General features: G+C 39.6%; 1 protein-coding gene across 1 annotated transcript in view; it reads right to left on the reverse strand.

Annotated features, from left to right (window-relative positions):
* LOC145413683 (uncharacterized) overlaps positions 1 to 16,874 on the reverse strand; it is a 131,486-nt gene extending 114,612 nt beyond the window's left edge. Inside the window, exons 1-5 of the mRNA XM_080283338.1 lie at positions 16,736 to 16,874; positions 11,381 to 11,506; positions 7,889 to 8,046; positions 5,244 to 5,363; positions 180 to 299 (exon numbers count right to left, since the gene is read on the reverse strand). Of these exons, the coding sequence (XP_080139464.1) occupies positions 180 to 299; positions 5,244 to 5,363; positions 7,889 to 8,046; positions 11,381 to 11,506; positions 16,736 to 16,874 (663 nt within the window). The remainder of the gene's footprint in view (positions 1 to 179; positions 300 to 5,243; positions 5,364 to 7,888; positions 8,047 to 11,380; positions 11,507 to 16,735) is intronic.
* Positions 16,875 to 17,703: the final 829 nt, after the last annotated feature.

A 17,703-nucleotide genomic window follows, 5' to 3' on the forward strand; every position in this document is an offset into this window, starting at 1 on the left:
AGTAAATCGATTAGACTCGGACTGGCCAGTAACTTAGCCGATCCTCCATGCTACACCTCTGCAGCCCTCAGTTCAGTAAAATATTAAAGAATATTTAATAATTAGTGTTAGACTGGGTTAGGAGTGCAAGTTAGCCGTTCCTCCAAGCTAACCACAAGTAACCTCCCAACTCAGCCTACCTGGTGGCAATTGGCCTCATCACTGGAGTCCGGACAGTCGTCATCTCCGTCACACCTCCAGCTGCTATAGATACACCTGTCCCCATTGGCGCATTGGAATTCATTCTCTGAACACGTCACCTGGGCCAATAGTAAACGTCATTGCACTGTTTCACCTTACATGACAAAAAACTGGCATCTAGATGTCTTTAAGGTTATTCATTGTGAACCAGGGATAAAAACTGCTAATTAAACTATACATTGGCAGATGCCACCCAAACTGCCATGAACCTCTGCTTAACCAAGACAGTTGGGATGTGAATATCAATTTGCGTAATACTCATTGACGATGGATCGAAACTCTGAATGATAAATTTCTCACTGCGAGGCAGCTAATATTAAAGTTCGTTCAGGTAGGGAAAGTGTATACACGTTCAAGTCACGACTTAACACCACTCAGTTCGACCACCTCTTCATAATCATTAAGAACACGTCGGTGTAAAAATCAGAGCAATGAACCGATGTAATTTAAGTGGATGCATTATCATATTCCAAGGGAGAATTCACTTACTAGAACCCACAAAAAATCTAATGAAAAAAATGGCTGAAAGTTACGGAAATAATATAAAACGGTACTTCAGTAGGACAGTATCTGCTACATGAGTTCAACCCTGTAATGTAATTATGTTGTACAAAAGTGAGCTGAAACAAATATTGTCTCTTCGGGTGCCCTACTGGGAAATATTTGAGGCACCTGCTAAATATATGTGGTAAGAGTTGAGTAACAATTTAACGCACGGCAGTGTTGGAAAAGTCTCTCTCTCTCTCTCTCTCTCTCTCTCTCTCATATATATATATATATATATATATATATATATATATATATATATATAGTGGTAGATGGTGGCGACCATCATCCCCTCACTTGATGTAGTGCTGCCTACTTCTATCATAGCCTTTATCATTCTTTTTCTGTGCCTGCCCTCCTCCCTTTCTATTCCTCCCATCTTTCCTGTCACTTCTTATTGCTTTTCATTCCTTTACAGATGGCTTGACATTGAGTGACAAGCCAAATGGTTTCCTGTAAGCCAAGAAATCATTTACAACGCCGGGTGGTAACCATATAACCAAACCATACGTGCTCCCTACGAGTCAACAAGTGGGTTAGTGGAGGGTTAGTTCCCCTCCCCGTTAAACTAATAACTCAAAGTCAAATGGCCACCCCTTACCGGATGATGGGGTGTGGCACTATATATATATAGATATATATATATATATATATATATATATATATATAGATAGATAGATAGATAGATAGATAGGTAGATAGATAGATAGATAAATATATATATATATATTTATATATATATATAGATATATATATATATATATAGATATATAGAAATATATATATATATATATATATATATATATATATATATACACTGGGTGTCCCTGGAAGAAAGAACATAACTTTTGGATGTGAGAGATGAGAGAGTACAACAGTAAGCAGAAAATGTTATGTCAACATGTGGCCAAATCGTATCCATTACGGAGCCAGAATTACTAATGACCTTATGGGCAAAAATGGTCTCGTCGTAATTCACCCATTAGGTCATCAGTAACTGTATCTCTGCAACGGTTGAGATTTAGACACATATAGTTACAACATTTTTGTTCTTAGAATTCCCTTATCTATCATTTCCCAAAGCTATTTCCTTTTCTTCCGCGGACAGCCTGTGTATGTGTGTCTATATATATATATATATATATATATATATATATATATATATATATATATATATATATATATATATATATATATATATATATATGTATGAATGTATATTGCCTCCATATCCACTCAGCTGAGTAGTCTTAACCTTGCCCTCACCATCGAAGTTACCTTTTTGGGTGATTTTAACGTACATAATGGTGATTGACTATTATATTCTGCCAGGACTGACGATGCTGGTCTAGAGTGTGAGATGTTTGCAGAATCATTTAATCTCATACAGCTGGTAAAGCAACCAACCAGAATACCAGATAACCCTGACCATAATGCCCATCTCTTGGATCTATTCCTGACAAATAACCCAGATCAGTACAGGATAAAGGTACTGTCACCACTTGGATCCTCTGACCACAATTTCATAAAAAACATCATTAGTTAGCTCCCACAAACCTCCCCGTTCTGAACCTGTCAGGGTGAGCTGATGGCACTTTGATAGGGCAAACTGGGATGGACTTAGAAATTATCTTGCTGACATTCCATGGCAGTCTTTCTTCTCTAGTGATGCCAGTTCTACTCAGTCTTACATTAATGACTTAATACTAGCTGGTGTGGATTTATTCATACCATGTCAACAGTTCACTAAAAGATCGAACTCTCCATAATGGTTTGATAGCAACTGTGCTAGAGCAACAGCTCAAAAGTCAATAGCATATAACTCTTACTTAAAATTTAAAAAAAATATCTGAATCACTCTCTCAATTTAAAATTGCTAGAAACCATGCAAAAGCTGTAATAAATCTTGCTTAATCAAACTTTCCTCAAAATCAAGCATCAAAACTAGTTAACAACTCTAATGACAATAGAATACTCTGGTCAACTCTCAATTCTTTCAATAATAACTATAACAAGACATCATCCATTCCCCCACTAAAATCTTCAGATGGCAACATTACAAATGACCCGCGTGGGAAAGCAGATATGTTTGCCAGTATATTTGCCAGAAATTCTACCATTGAGGAAGTCAGCCAGAACATTCCAGTACGAGAACTTGACTCTCCCGAAATTGTAAAAATTCTGACAAGACACGTAAAATCCATCCTAGACAATTTACCTACTAACAAAGCTTCAGGACCAGAAGGAATTCCTCCAGTTGTTCTGAAAAAGTGTTCCCCAGAACTTGCCTCTGTTCTAGCTAAATTATTCAGACTATTCATACGTACTTCTTCATTCCCTAATTCATGGAAAGAAGCTAGTATCCACCCAATTCCAAAGAAAGGAAGTTCCTCTGACCCGTCTGATTACAGACCAATAGCTGTCACATCTTCTCTTGGTAAAGTATTTGCAATTTTAATTAATAAGCACATAGTTAAACATCATGAATCCAGCAACTTAATTAGTGATAGACAATATGGTTTCCGCCACGAAAGATCCACCATTGACATAGTCTCCTGACTCATACCATTCATCAGCCAACTGACCTACAGTACATGGAGAAACTCATGCAGTAACCCTTCATATCCTTTTGACGGAGTATGGCACCGTTCGCTGCTGTCCAAACTCCCTTGCTATGGACTAACGTCTTTTCTTCCTCTGCTTTCCTCATATCTCAGTGACAGGAAAATAAGAGTAAAAGTAGATGTATATTCCAATTTCCACTCAATTAATGCCGGCATGCCACAGGGATCAGTTCTGGCACCAGCCCTGTGCCTGGTTCATATTATTGATGTTTTATTTGTCATCCACAATCCCATCCATTCATATGTAGATGACTCAACACTTCATAGTTTATTCACACTCAGACACCCATTTACAAAGTCTAATACCTCTAACTCTCAACTCATTACAGTCATCTCCATAAATCAAGACTTATCTACGATCAATGAATGGGGACAAAACAGCCTTGTCTCATTTAATACTAGTAAATGCAAGTATATACAATGTACTAATAGACAGATATTGCCAGATTCCTATATTACCTTCAAAACTACTAATATTCCCATCTCCAAAAGTACTGAAATTCTCGGTGTCTCACCTAACAATGCCCTCAGCTGGACCTTTCGTGTCAGATCACTTGCTAAAACCACCTCAAAGAAACTTGGAGTATTGTACAGAGCCTGTAACTAAGTCTAGTAATACCAAATCGGTTCACTTTCCCTCAGTGCGCAGGGAGGCGTGGCTTGTATGTGGCGTCAGTCGGATTAAGTAACAGAAAATGTATAAAAGGGCAGACTCAAATTAAACATTTATAATAAGGGAAAACGAAGAAGGGGAAGAAGTGTGGACTCGTTTAACCGTATAATATTGCAGTAGGTTCCCTCACATCCCTACGCCTTCCTTCACACATCTCAGTCCCTTCCCTCACTTCGGACTGAAAATGTGTCATGATCTGGAGAGTGCAGCATACATCCACTCACCACCACGGTCAGGCGTCAAATGAAATTGGGTTTCATGCAAGCTGACGTTACTCCGATGCTCCGCCCCCTGCGCCAGCTTGGACCCATTTTAGACGGAAGTGATCCGACTTGGTATTAGTAGTCTTAGGTCTGTAACTTCTTCACTGATGAGCAGTTAGCATTAATTTGTAAGAGTCATGTGCGCTCTCAGCTTGAGTATTGCTCACCCTTGTGGAGTGGATGTGGAGAGGTTGCAATAAAACAACTAAACAAAATTTAGAACAATGCTGCTGGAATTATTAATAACCCTGCTATTATAAATAAACTACCTCCCCTACAAGTAAGAAGGAATGTTGCCTCCCTTGCATTATTTTACAGGTATGGCAAATGCTCAGACGAAGTTGTGTCCCTTGTGCCACCTCTCAATCCCTTCCCTCGTGCTACACGGGCATCTGGCAGCGCTCATGACTAGAACGTCACTCAGTCATATTGCAGAACGTCTGCCTCTCAGAATTCTTTCATTCCCCGAACTGCATCTCTCTGGATCTCGTTTCCCCAGAGTCGTTTCCCTCCAAACTTCAGCCTACAGCTGTTTAAGTCCAACTGTTAAAGATTTTTTATGAATGGAGGACACCAGTAATCTGGTGAATGGATTTTTTTATTTTACTCATTTGCTTTTCCTTCCCCTGTTCTGTTATTTAAAAAAAAAAAAAAGTGTGTGTGTGTGTGTGTGTGTGTGTGTGTGTGTGTGTGTGTGTGTGTGTGTGTGTGTGTGTGTGTGTGTGTGGAGGGGGACCTACTAAAATCAAAGGATGTGTCCCTTACAGTACCAAGCTGAGACTCTACTGAAAAGACTACACAGAACGATAACATTCCAGAAATGTCATTGAAGTGGGCTAAACTAAGAGAATTCGAGAACTGTGATTGTAGAAAGCGTCTTACAGTAGTCTACCTTACCTTATCACAGTCAACCTCGTCACTGTTGTCGTTACAGTCGTTGTCCCCGTCACAGCGCCATGTCTGCTGAACACACTTGGTACCTGACGCACACTTGAACTCCTCTGGACCACACGATATCTGCAACATTCAGTTTCATCCTTAGTTTGACCTCTAGTTCTTATTAAATGGAAAAATATACTCATCAGAGAACGATGTCTAATTACAGAACTCTATCTGTCTATCTATCTATAGCCCGACGCCCTAATCCCGCAAAGGGTGGCCGCAGACAAAACGCCTCCAAGTCGCTCTGTCACCCACCATAAGACTACCCTCCCCCCAACTCACCCCCCCCTCCCTCATATACCTCTCAACTCCATCCCTCCACCTCATCCTCGGTCTACCCCTCCCTCTCACTGAAAAGAAAAAAAATGAATTAATATTAATGAAGATACCTTAATGACCGAAAAGTCAAATTATAAAAGTCTTTGTATAATGTCAACGAGAAAGTATGATGTTGCAACCATGATGCTATAAATAAATAAATAAATAAATAAATAATGATAATAATAATAATAATAATAATAATAATAATAATAATGCCCCCGGTGTAAACGCAAAGATCGCTGTCTAGTTCATATGCTGGTTCAGATCAAGGTTATCAGTTCCTTGCAGTCTATTGATTCGGAATGTCTGAATCCTCTCCACTCCTTGACGGGTTTCATCTGGCCGTGTCCACACTAAAGTAAGAGGTGACAAATCTTTACCAACCAACCAACTGCAGTCCCATTAAGCACTTTCTCCTCTTCAGTTCTTCTTCCTTTGTTTGTATTTCTAAGTCCATTCTAGCTCCTGATACCTAAAGTGACCTGAGCAACAGTAAGTCATGTGTGGAATAAGTGAAGGAAGGACCACTGTAAAAGTACATGAAAACATATCGTACATACCATAGTTTCGTTAGCTTATAGGAGAATTTATAGCATCTCTTCCTAGGGACTTATTTTGCGAATGGCACCTTAATATCCTCAAGTATGTTGCATCCGTTCAGCATTAAAATAGTGTGCATTATTTACAGGATGAAATTACCACCATCAACCTCATTCGTCTGTTTCCCGCCTATTATATTTAGCTAAGGATAAAGTTTTCGAACTGGAGGGTTTAGATTTGTTGTTCATTTACCCAGTACCAGAAGCTCTTCCTATACTAACTAAAATCGTCTGGAGCTAGCAAGAATAAAGTGTGTATAAAAGCCACTGTCCTACCGATGTGATTTAGGTGAAATAAACTAAACTACTTTTACTGAAAAAAAAAAAAAAAAAAAAAAAGTGCTCAGAAACCTACCAATGCTTCACCCGAAGTTTTATCTCGACCCGTGTCTTTGATCTTTGGTCTATCTGCACCAGAATCGGGTAACTGTTTGCTGCTCCCACACAAAATATACGAAACAAGAATTTTTACCTTGACCCGTAACCTTCACGTTTTTTCGATTTGCACCAAAAATAGAAACATATCTTCCCTGACCTACAAAACATTGAACGAGTTTTGATCCAGACTGAATCTGGCACGGATGAAATAATTTGTTAGCACTCATACATCTATACATAAACATGTATTGGCTCACAGTAGCTAAGTCTTCGGCGTTGTTAATAAATCTTTGAAGAAGATTTGTTAGGAAATGTTCTAATCAACGAAATTATGGCACGCAATCTATCAACAGTTGTCACAGCTCCACAACCCCATCATTCACGCTCACAACCCTGTCACCTAACACCACAACCCTGTCACTCAACCCCACAACCCGGTCATTCAACCCCACAACCCTGTCACTCACCCCCACAGCCCTGTCACACAACCCAACATTCCTGTCACTCATCCCCACAACCCTGTCACTCAACCCCACAACCTGTTACTCAACGCCACAGCCCTGTCTCTCAATCCCATAACCCTGTAACTCACCCTAACATTCTGATTCATATGTCTTACGAATTATCCCAAGCCAACGAATATACAACCTCAATTTACTTACAACTCAGTCACTCACCCTTCACAACTCATTATTCGGTCACCAACCACTAACCATAATCTACCTACAACAGTCACTCGTCAATCACTACCCTCAGTCTATCGACAACTCTCACTATCTTCCACAACTCATTATTCACACATCAGCCACTAGGCTACCCATAATCTACCCATACCAGCTACAACCACGGCACTGACCCTCCACAAATCACTCTCACCACCAACTCTGTTATTCATTCTCTCACCAAGCACATCTTCGTCACCCACTCTCCATCACACACTCCCCAGTCAACCGCAACTCCATCACTCCCTCTCCACGAGGGGGGCGCGGTAGCACAGTGGTAGCGCGCTGGACTTGTAATCGGGGGATTGCAAGTTCGAGCCTCGCCCTGGCTGCCGTGTCGGGAGAGGTAGCTCCCTCCTGTAACCCTAGCGGGGCTATATAGTCCAATACAGGGCTTAGCTCGGGGGAACTCCATTTTCTCCCTCTCCGCGACTCATTCTCTCGCCAACCAAAACTACGTCATTCGTCTTCCAGACCTAATTTATTCACGCACAAACCACACCACTAATCACAATCTACCCACAGCTCTATCACCCACAGCTCACAGCACATTCTCTCCCCAGACATAACCGTCACTTACCCCGCCAGGTACACAGTGGACCGCCTCGTCCGTGCCGTCGTTGCAGTCCACTATGCCGTTACACATAAGGCCTAAAGGGAGGCAGGTGGACTGATCACAGGTGAAGTGAGTCTCCAGGTCACACGGCACACGGCTCACTGAATGCTGGGAGTCTGGATCTGAAAGGAAGCTAGGTTGATGCTAGTCTTTTTTCCTGCTTTTGAGAGAGAGAGAGAGAGAGAGAGAGAGAGAGAGAGAGAGAGAGAGAGAGAGAGAGAGATTACAGTTCTAAATTGCGTTGAAAAACCAGGGACATCTTTGTAATATCTTCCCAGTTAAGCTCTTAAGACATCACTAACGAATTTAGTGTATCTATATGTCCTGCATATCCACGTATTTTTTTTTACATATCAATCTAGTGATCTATATCTACTAATATCTATATATCAATAAATCATTCAGTCAGTTAATCAATGTTCATTAACTCAATCCATCAAGCCACCTAAGTATATGATTTGTTGATAGTCAGACTTGTGACCTTGGCATTTGAAAGCCCATCTGCAAAGAAAGTTTAACCACTGCTGTTTGTTATTCTGGATGTATATGCATTCCGGGAGTATGATGAAACAGCCAATCAGCTAGAATGTAGTCTGACCGTGCTTGCGGAGATGCACCTACTGTACAGTAAAGGGAGTGTGAGACTAGAAGACTTGGATGGTGTTTTTCTGGCAATCTTCACAGTTTTTATTAACTGGATTGCTCTGGTGGTGGCCTGAGTGTCGACTGGGTTGGTGGTGGATATCCTTTACCTGTGCCTCACCGCTGCAGTTAAAACGGCACTGCAACAAGTAGCACAGCTGCGGCTCGTTAGTGTTTTCTCAGCAGTGGTGACATGTTCTGTCATTCCTGGCGCACATTTTTATGTAGGATATGTATTCAAGTAGCAGCCTGTGCAACGGGCTCTAATTTCTCTGAGGGTGTTCTGGCGAACTTGTATGTTGATAATGGGTTGCAAAGAGCTACTATCACTTGTGATGGTCATAACTCAGCTCTGCAGCTTTCTTTTTTGTGGAGGTCTTGACCTGCGACACTGTTGGATGGATGGTGCTTGTCAGCAAGGCAAGTCCTCCGGCTGCTTTAGCCGTTTTTTCTGCTGCTGCTTTTCCTGTCCCTCTTATGTGACTGGAGTGGCCAAAAAGTGCATGGCAGATGGGATGCCTGATGTCAGACTTCGTCTTTCATTTGACTAGATCTGATAACGCTCAGTGGAGTTCAAAGAGACAGTGTACATAGTTATGTCATATCTGCTGTATGCTGGGACGTGTCACTGAGCATACAGAATGGTGGAGAGTCTGTCTGGAGCGAAAAGCAGTCAACTGAAGTCCTCCAGATTTATGTGTTTCCATTCCATTTGAAGGCTGCTCCACTCCGCTCTAGCTGTCATTATAATAACTGACCCATCAGTGAAATAATAATTGCATCCTATTCTCTGAACTTCCTTCATGGTAATCTTTGCCTGTTGCCGGATGTGTGTCGTTGCAGATCGACTTTACTATGTGGCTGTAATGCACGTATTCATATTTATAGATGTCGACTTCCAAGAGAATGCATGTTCAGTGAAGAGTGTGAGGTGCATGGACAAGAGGGCATAAGATATCCTGTTTGTTGATTGTCTCAGTTACTTCTGTGATACTTTTTTGTTTTTGTTTTTTGCTAAAATGGCCACTCGTTATGCTGCAATTGTCACTCTTCGCTTTGATTTGTTACCTCGCTCCCAGGAGGCCATGCAGGTAATAAGGATGCAGTGTTCTGCTGGACTATAATTCATGAAGGATGCATGCTTGTTGTTGTTGTTGCTTTCAGCTAACTTCAGGCTGAAATTGCCTACGCTTGCAGTTCATCATCTTCTGTGCAGAGGACAGGGAAGGGGCCGAGGGATGATTGCACAATCGGGGAGCAGAGCCGCTCGGCTAAATCGGTGGTACCACAGAGGGCATCCCACACCATCACCACCCCATAATGGACACTTGCAGTATTTGTCCCATCACCTGTATCTACGCAATCCTGGTCCGCATATGAGCTCCCAGCATTAGTTTCACAGCACAGACTTGAATGACGTCCAGCCTGAATACCTTGGCTTCAGGAATGGCTGCGACGTGATCAGTCAGTGAGGGCTCCGATTATTTGAAAATATTGAAGTCGGACGACTTTATACCCACTACCTGTTTTGAGGCTGGAGAGTGCTTACTCCAACTCTGCTGCCTGCCCGGTCTTTCAGGTAGCTAATATGCCTGTGGAGGCTGAGATACTGCTGCATCCCAACTCAGTCTAACGCAGCGCCTAGCACCCTAAGCCTCTCGTGATGAATAACAAATTTAATGGGCCATGGCTTTAACGCTGTCCCATCATTCTTAAAACTAAGGTTCCGCTAGTTGTCCCAGTTTGCTGTAGGGTTAGCTGAGCATCAGTAACCTTGTGAAAAATCTGGATTATAAAGTGTTGGTCGTCTGCATAAAAGTGCAGCTGGAATCCAAGTCCCAGGCTGAGACTCATCATTAGGTTAGACTACTAAGAATTTATCGCTGGTGCCTTGACAATCTCCTCAATGTGACTATTTCATCGTGGACAATGTTTCTTGGTTCATAAATATGACATGCCTTCGGCTGCTTAATATTAGCTTGATTTGGCTATACTTTAGATTACAATAATTTGATTTCAAAGTATTCAACCGTTCAGTTGGAAGGCGTATTTTGCAATGCCTTCTCGCCAAAGCTTGTTAATTTTATTCAGCTTCGGAGAACTCCTTGGGTTGACGGATTTAGACACATTTCCATTTATCCTTTCATCCCGAGGTCCTTTATGTATGATGCTGGTCAATGCCATGTGGATTACTCAGGATAAGAGAAATTCCATAGGTGAAGGGTGTGAACCTATGACCAATCGTTGACAGACGATTGACCAATAACAATGATCCAAATGGATGTTGTGTATATGCCTTAGTTTATTCGAAACTCCTGGAATGTAATCTCAGATTATTTCTAGAAGATAACATGTAAGATTTTACAAAGGTGACAATGCTTGACTCCTTGAATATTTAGTTGAAACCACCGGTGAAGACATCTTAATGAAATCTCAATTGTGTTTACTTGTGTAAAGCCTCCTACAGCAGCCTATGCTCGTTTGGTCTGTTACACTTTATTTTGCGGAAATTTGAGAGCTAATATGTGGTAAGGCTTGAAGAAAATGGACTTGGATCCATTGCAGAAAGCAAGCTATTGAGGTGTAACTATGATAATTTTACAAATAAAATATATTATTGGAGCCTTGAAACCACAGTGGTAAACTAGGGATTGTTCCTGCAAAATTTCATCAAATTTCTTTTGCACGATAGTATCACAGTAGCTGGATAAATTCCATATACAGATAAACAACAGTCCATCATTAAATAGATTTAGATGATAAAAAACTTACATATTCTATCTACGTGCTATGTTTCCCCTTAGACTTACTTACCGGTCCTGTCAGTAAGGATGGCAGTGATCTGGTCAAGGGTTTTCTGGAGAGATTCCAAATGCTGGCTCAGCGTGATGATCTTACTTATCAGCGCTCTCATATGAGTATCTTTATTGTTCGTCATCCCTAAAAGAACGAGAGTATAAAAGATTACAGTGCATATTATAAATTAGTAACGAAACGGTAACCACGAGGAGTAAGAATAATAGGAAATATATATATATATATATATATATATATATATATATATATATATATATATATATATATATATATATATATATATATATATATATATATATATATATATATATATATATATATATATATATATATGAGTAATCTATCACCCCATTATATCCCTTAGCCTTGTCTTTAATATCAAGTTGAAAATCAGTTAGATTGTAGCAATAATTTATTTTCATATATTTATTTCATGGTACCATGTGAGTGTCCCCTATCCACTTACCTGACGTAATGTACTCTACCTATAAGTGGTTCTACACTGACTGACGAACCAAATTTCTTGTTTATCAGAAAAGTATTCAATACACTTAGATGGGGCTATGGAAAAAACAATACAGTCCTCAGGTGTCCTGTGTACTAGGCAGGTTAAAAGGGTGATGTGAACTACCGGTAAGTTTCCCTTTCAAATTAAAATCTTCATTGAGACGGTCCAGATGGCTTCAAGGAGACGAAATATCGAATCGGCGTTCATTTACCGAAGCGGCACCTAATCGGCACTTTTAATTGAAGAATTTTATCATTTTTATCACCGTATAGGTTCATACACACATAATTATCTTAAAGCTGGTACAAAAGTTGTGCTTAAATTAATTATTAATGAAAAATCATACTTCAGAGCTAAAGCGTGCTTTAGTTAGTGAGTACTTCCACTTTAGATCACCAGCTCGTCTTGACGGACATCTGTTTTGCATAAATATTGATTCAAAGTGCAAATAAATGTATTTGCGTTGTAAATCATTATTTACACAAAAGAGAAATCCGTCAAGGCGAGTTGTCGAGCTATAGGCGAAACACTTCCGCTGACTTTAACGTTTGTGCTCTGAATCTTTTTTTTTTATTTTTTTTATTTTTTTTTTATTTTTTTTTTTACTAAGAGTTATATTAAACAACAAATTTTGGCAAGATTTCAGATCATTAGGTGTGTATGAAGCTATAGGGTGTTAAAAAATATAATGTTTTCCAGTTGAAAGTGCCGATTCAGTAAATGACCGTCGATTCGGTATTTCGTCGCACCCAGATGGCTTTGGATTTGGATTCTGTGTCTGAATTGGATCCTGTAAATCACGGTAGGCCTGGAGAAAGAATGCAAAAGGTGGAAGCAATGAAGATTTTTAAATTATCAAGGTACGATGTGATGGAGCTGCGAAAGACAAAGATGACAGAAAATAAATTGCCTGAATAGGAAGGTGTGACATGTATCAGATTAGGTATGAGCTTGAATGTGCGGAGTAAAGGGCCAATTAATGAACAATGAAAATGGATGAAAGGATTGAACGAGATTATGTATGAGCTCAGGTGCATGCATGCCAAATTTTATCTGGAAATCACTGAAGTGACTCTGTTTTCTTGCATATGACCCGAGTGATGACGTAGGTGTGGAAAAATACATTGTACTGTCTACAGTACAGAGTGAAAGAACACATGACAAAGAAGAATATAAAGTGTTTGTGCTGGGAATCTAAGTGGAAGAATTGACATAGACCTTGAGAATGATGCAATGGATCGTTTCGAAGTGCCAGGGGAGGACGATAACAGATGGTAACCCAAATTCATTCTTGTTACCTCAAGTTTTATTCAGCTTTAAGGGGGTCTCTTGTACTAAAAGGATAATTTTTGGCTATGTTTAACCCCTCAAGTTCAAAAAGTCTCTCCCAAGTCGAATAAACAGCCCTTTGGTAGAAGGAAAAATAAAAGATAAGTAATTGGACTGAAAGGGTTAAGGACACGTATCAAGAAAGAATGCTATGAATCAGTAATTCAACCAAATGAAGTGCACAAAGTCACAAATATACACAGTGCAAAAAATAGGCTAAAGGACTCTGAGCATGTGCCTGTAAAGATAAGGATGTCTGAGATAAGGAAACGGCGAGAAGACAGTGTTTACATGTGTCTAACATAACACTTCACTGCAATGGCGTCTTTGTGCATTTTAATCTTGTTGTTATCAGACAATTTGGTTAAGCTTTGGAGAGCCCCTGGAATCACTTCATTTTGAATAGCATGTCCATTGCTGAATAAAGTCTATGGCCTAAGATTGTGGTATGCACTGTGAAACAGAGAAGCAGGGGAGACAAGGGTGTGAAAAGTAATCACGGATAGAGATGGAAAGTGAAAAAAGCGAGATAAACAATGGGAGATGACTCTGAGCAAATGGTAGCAGAAGAATTAAAGTCTAATGAACTGCAGGTAAGTAGATCAGGAAAAATGGTGGCGTGCAAGCATGGCGGACTTGGGTAGAAATGTTAAAGCTTGTGTGGTGTTGGAAGGGTGTCAAGTAGTAGGATACCTGGGTAGGATGCTGAAAGAACGAACGGTGGAAGAAAACTGACAGATGTGGCTGAACTGAAGACAGAGAATTATAATGGAAGGAGGAAATATGCTACAATATGAAATGTGAGAAGTTACCAAAGAAAAATTAAGTACAGAAATCTAAAAAAAACAGTTGAAGATGGACACAATTAGGAGTTATGGTGAAAGAGGGAATATACTATAAAAATTATAAATAAGAAATGTGTGAACAAGTTAGCAAAAGATAATTTGTAAGAAATTTAAATATTCTGAAAATGGTTGGGAGTGGATGCAGGAAGTAGTTATAATGAAAAACAACACAGAATATACTACAAGTGAGAGATATTTGAAGTTAGTAAAAAAAGAAAGGAATATGAATCTGCAGGAAAACTGAAGTACTGTGCTATGAAAATGGGAAACGATACGGAAAGTGATATAGTTTTGACGAGAGGAAAGATTATACTACGAGAGAGGAATATGTCAAGAGGTTAGTAGAATAATGCATTTTTAAGAAAACTGAAGTGCTCTGAATACAGTTGACGGAGGACGCAAGGAGTTACGATGAAAGAGAGAGAATGCACAATAAGTAAGAAATATAAGAAGAGGTTAAAAAAAAAAATGTAAGAAAATTAAAGTATTCTATAAACAACTGCGAGTGGATGCAAGTAATCATGATAAAAGAAAAAGAAAGCATTCTACAAGTGAGAAATATTTAACGAAGTTAGTGAACAAAAAATGAATCTGTTAGAAGAATAAAGTTTTCTGAAAATAGGAAAGATTTGGAATGAGATATAAATACGTATTTGGGTATGAGAAATGTGAAAATGAAGGAGAAGAAAGAGGAAAAAGCTAAGAAATGGAATGGAAATAGGGAGAATATGGAAGAATTTATCGAAAGGTAATGAATGGGTGGCGATAAGCATGAATGGTTTTGGTGATGACTAAAGAAGTAGTGCGATGGTTGAGAATATGGCACTGGCAGAAATGAAGAATGCGCTGAGGACGTTGGACAAGCAAAAGGCATACAGCTTTGATAGTTTGAAGAGATGACAATGTGTATTGGTAAGATTGATATAAAAGTAAAGGTGAGCCAATTCATCGTGTGAAAAGTCTGCTGAGTGATGTGGAAATGGTATATGGTTAAGTAATATCGGAGAAGGTAAAGGAGATATCAGCATATCTTGTTACTAACAGACAGGGAGACTATAGGAACGACAGAATATGGATTCAAGAATTGTAGTAAGATGGTAGAGAATGCATGTGAGAACGAATAAAATCATTACGGCATTATATGGGTCGAGAAAACGCGAACAAGATGAATACGAATAAGAGAGAATAACGAATCTTTTACATATGTACAGGTGGATGAGAAATTATCATATAATGTAAATAACTTTAAGATGGCTATGGCCAGGGTCAACACTAGAACTGTGGAAAGGAAGTGTGACTAGTGATGAGTAGTAAGGGGCGGAATATTTAAAATCCGATGTGTGAAAATGGTGTTCTGCTTATGTGTAGTGAACTGGATCCATGCAGTTTTGGGCAGATATTGCGAATGTCTCTCAGGAACGTGGTTTGAAAGGAAATATAGATATAAGTAAGTGATGGTTGTTCAGACAGCAAACGCCTTTCACTTTGATGTACTGGTGAGTAAAAGAACATGAACTGGTGAAAGGGTTGAAGCATGTAGGTGCAGTAAAAGAAATGTCAGTGTATAAAGGGTGTGAAGAGTACAGTGTCTTAAGGTAGAAGGATGATCGGTGCTTCGAAGGACTCGTTAGGAAAAAAAATAACTAAGCATAGCGGCTGCAAGAAGACTGCATGAAAGAATTTTAGTGTTAATCATTGCTTGTGAGATTCTGGTTTGTCATGAGTGCAAGTAGTCACGAGTGAGAGCAGTGGGCGTGGAACTACTCACGACAGAGTGCAGGATGATAGAGCTGATAGGAAGAAAAAGTAGGCATCCGTGAAATTCACTGAGTAACGAAATCTGTAAATAAAAGGTCGCATAAAAAGACCGTATAAAGATGGGGTGATGAAAAGAGTATGTGTGAATTTGAAGGTAGAAAGTGGCGTGGTAAGTCAAGAAGAATGGGGATGGATGCGGTCAGTGAGTGTGTGAGATGCTAAAGTATGAAGCTGAGGAAAGTATGGACAAGGGCTCTAAACGGAAGGATGAAGTGCTCTTATGTACGTTCAACAGAGGCATACGACAGGGTTCGGCATCTCTTCTTTTGATTTTCTATATCCGACAACTGTATGAGAAGGATTTTTACGAAGAAAACCACAAATATGTGCAAGTTGTTTTGCTTGGGAGGTGGAGCCAGAGCTCCAAAGGTGTGAATGCAGTGTGAATGACCGTATGGTCCATTTCAGTGGGCAATCGTTTCTCTCTCTTTGTTTAGACAACCTCAGCATATACTTGGGTAGGAACTGCTGTTGGGATGATGACAATTATTTGCTTTATGCAGGTATTGAGGAGTGAAACCTTTAAAACGACACAAGTTATCATTATAATGGAATAAAGTTTAAAAAAAAAACAATATTCAAAATGAGTTTAGTTTCAGGCGAATGTACACAATGCGTTGGAAGACAGTGGTATGACAGGTAATAAAAGGAAAAGTCTGTGGTAAAAGAAAACCAAGAAAGTGGAAGTGCTGTATAATGGTGCAATATATAAAAGACCTGGTAGCAATATTTACCATAGTCGACCAGGTTTTGTCAGTAGTGTTGATAAAAGTACTGACGGATGCAGTGGTATGGAATGAATATATCAAACCAGGCAGGTAGGCAGATAAACGTGACAAAAATCAAACGTACCTGAGGACTGACTTCTGCCCAGAGTGTCGATAACATTAAGGGCCCTCTTGAGCCGACTGACCACTTCTTGATTGCTCCTTATGTTTTCCTGTAGTAAGGGCGAGAACTGGCTCTGGGAAGAGAGGTAGTGTGCGGCCATCTCTTGAACACTTAACCTCACTTGTCTACCTTGTGCCCTCCCAACACACACCATCGCCACCACCATCAAGCTCATACACGCCCAAACAAATGCCTTCATTGTCTACAGGAGAAAGAGATAATGATGATGATAATCATAATGATAATAATAATAGTAATAATAATGATAATAATAATAATAATAATAATCTATATTATGATGACCCGATTTCTGTATGCTTGTTGGTTTGTAGGTTTGTCCGTTTGTGACCGTAACACAGCAAATACGGCACATTCTAGCGCAATTATTGTCGGAGCGAGGTACCGCTGAAATGTTCTAACTTGACGAATAAAACAGTTTCCAATCCATTCGGGCCACCGGTTCCCGATTTATGACGCATTTTGGACTTTTAACATTGAGTGAAGGCCGCTGGAGGCGGCCTTTATGCAGATCGCCTTCTTTGTGGGCATTGGAGTTGCCATAACACAGCAACAATCGGCGCATATAGTGCAATTTTTGTTACAGCAAGGTACCGTTAAAATGCTGTACCTTGAAGAAGAAAACAGTTCCCAGTCCAATCAGGCCACCGGTTCCAGAGTTATAACTCATTTCTGCCTTTTGACATCGAGCGGAAAGGCTGACGAAGGCGGCCTTTAAGTGAATAATAATAATAATAATAATAATAATAATAATAATAAATAATAATAATAATAATAATAATAATAATAATAATAATAATAGTAATAACAACAGGAGTTAAAATATTATGATATACATAATTAGCCAGTCCTGAAAAAAGTAAATGGCTAAATAACTAACTAGACAAGGGCTTACTCCTGCTTGCATCAGT

The sequence above is a fragment of the Coenobita brevimanus genome, chromosome 97 (assembly GCF_032717465.1).
Source record: "Coenobita brevimanus isolate Jiangsu-jjx chromosome 97, ASM3271746v2, whole genome shotgun sequence".
NCBI classification, from domain to species: Eukaryota; Metazoa; Arthropoda; class Malacostraca; order Decapoda; family Coenobitidae; genus Coenobita; species Coenobita brevimanus.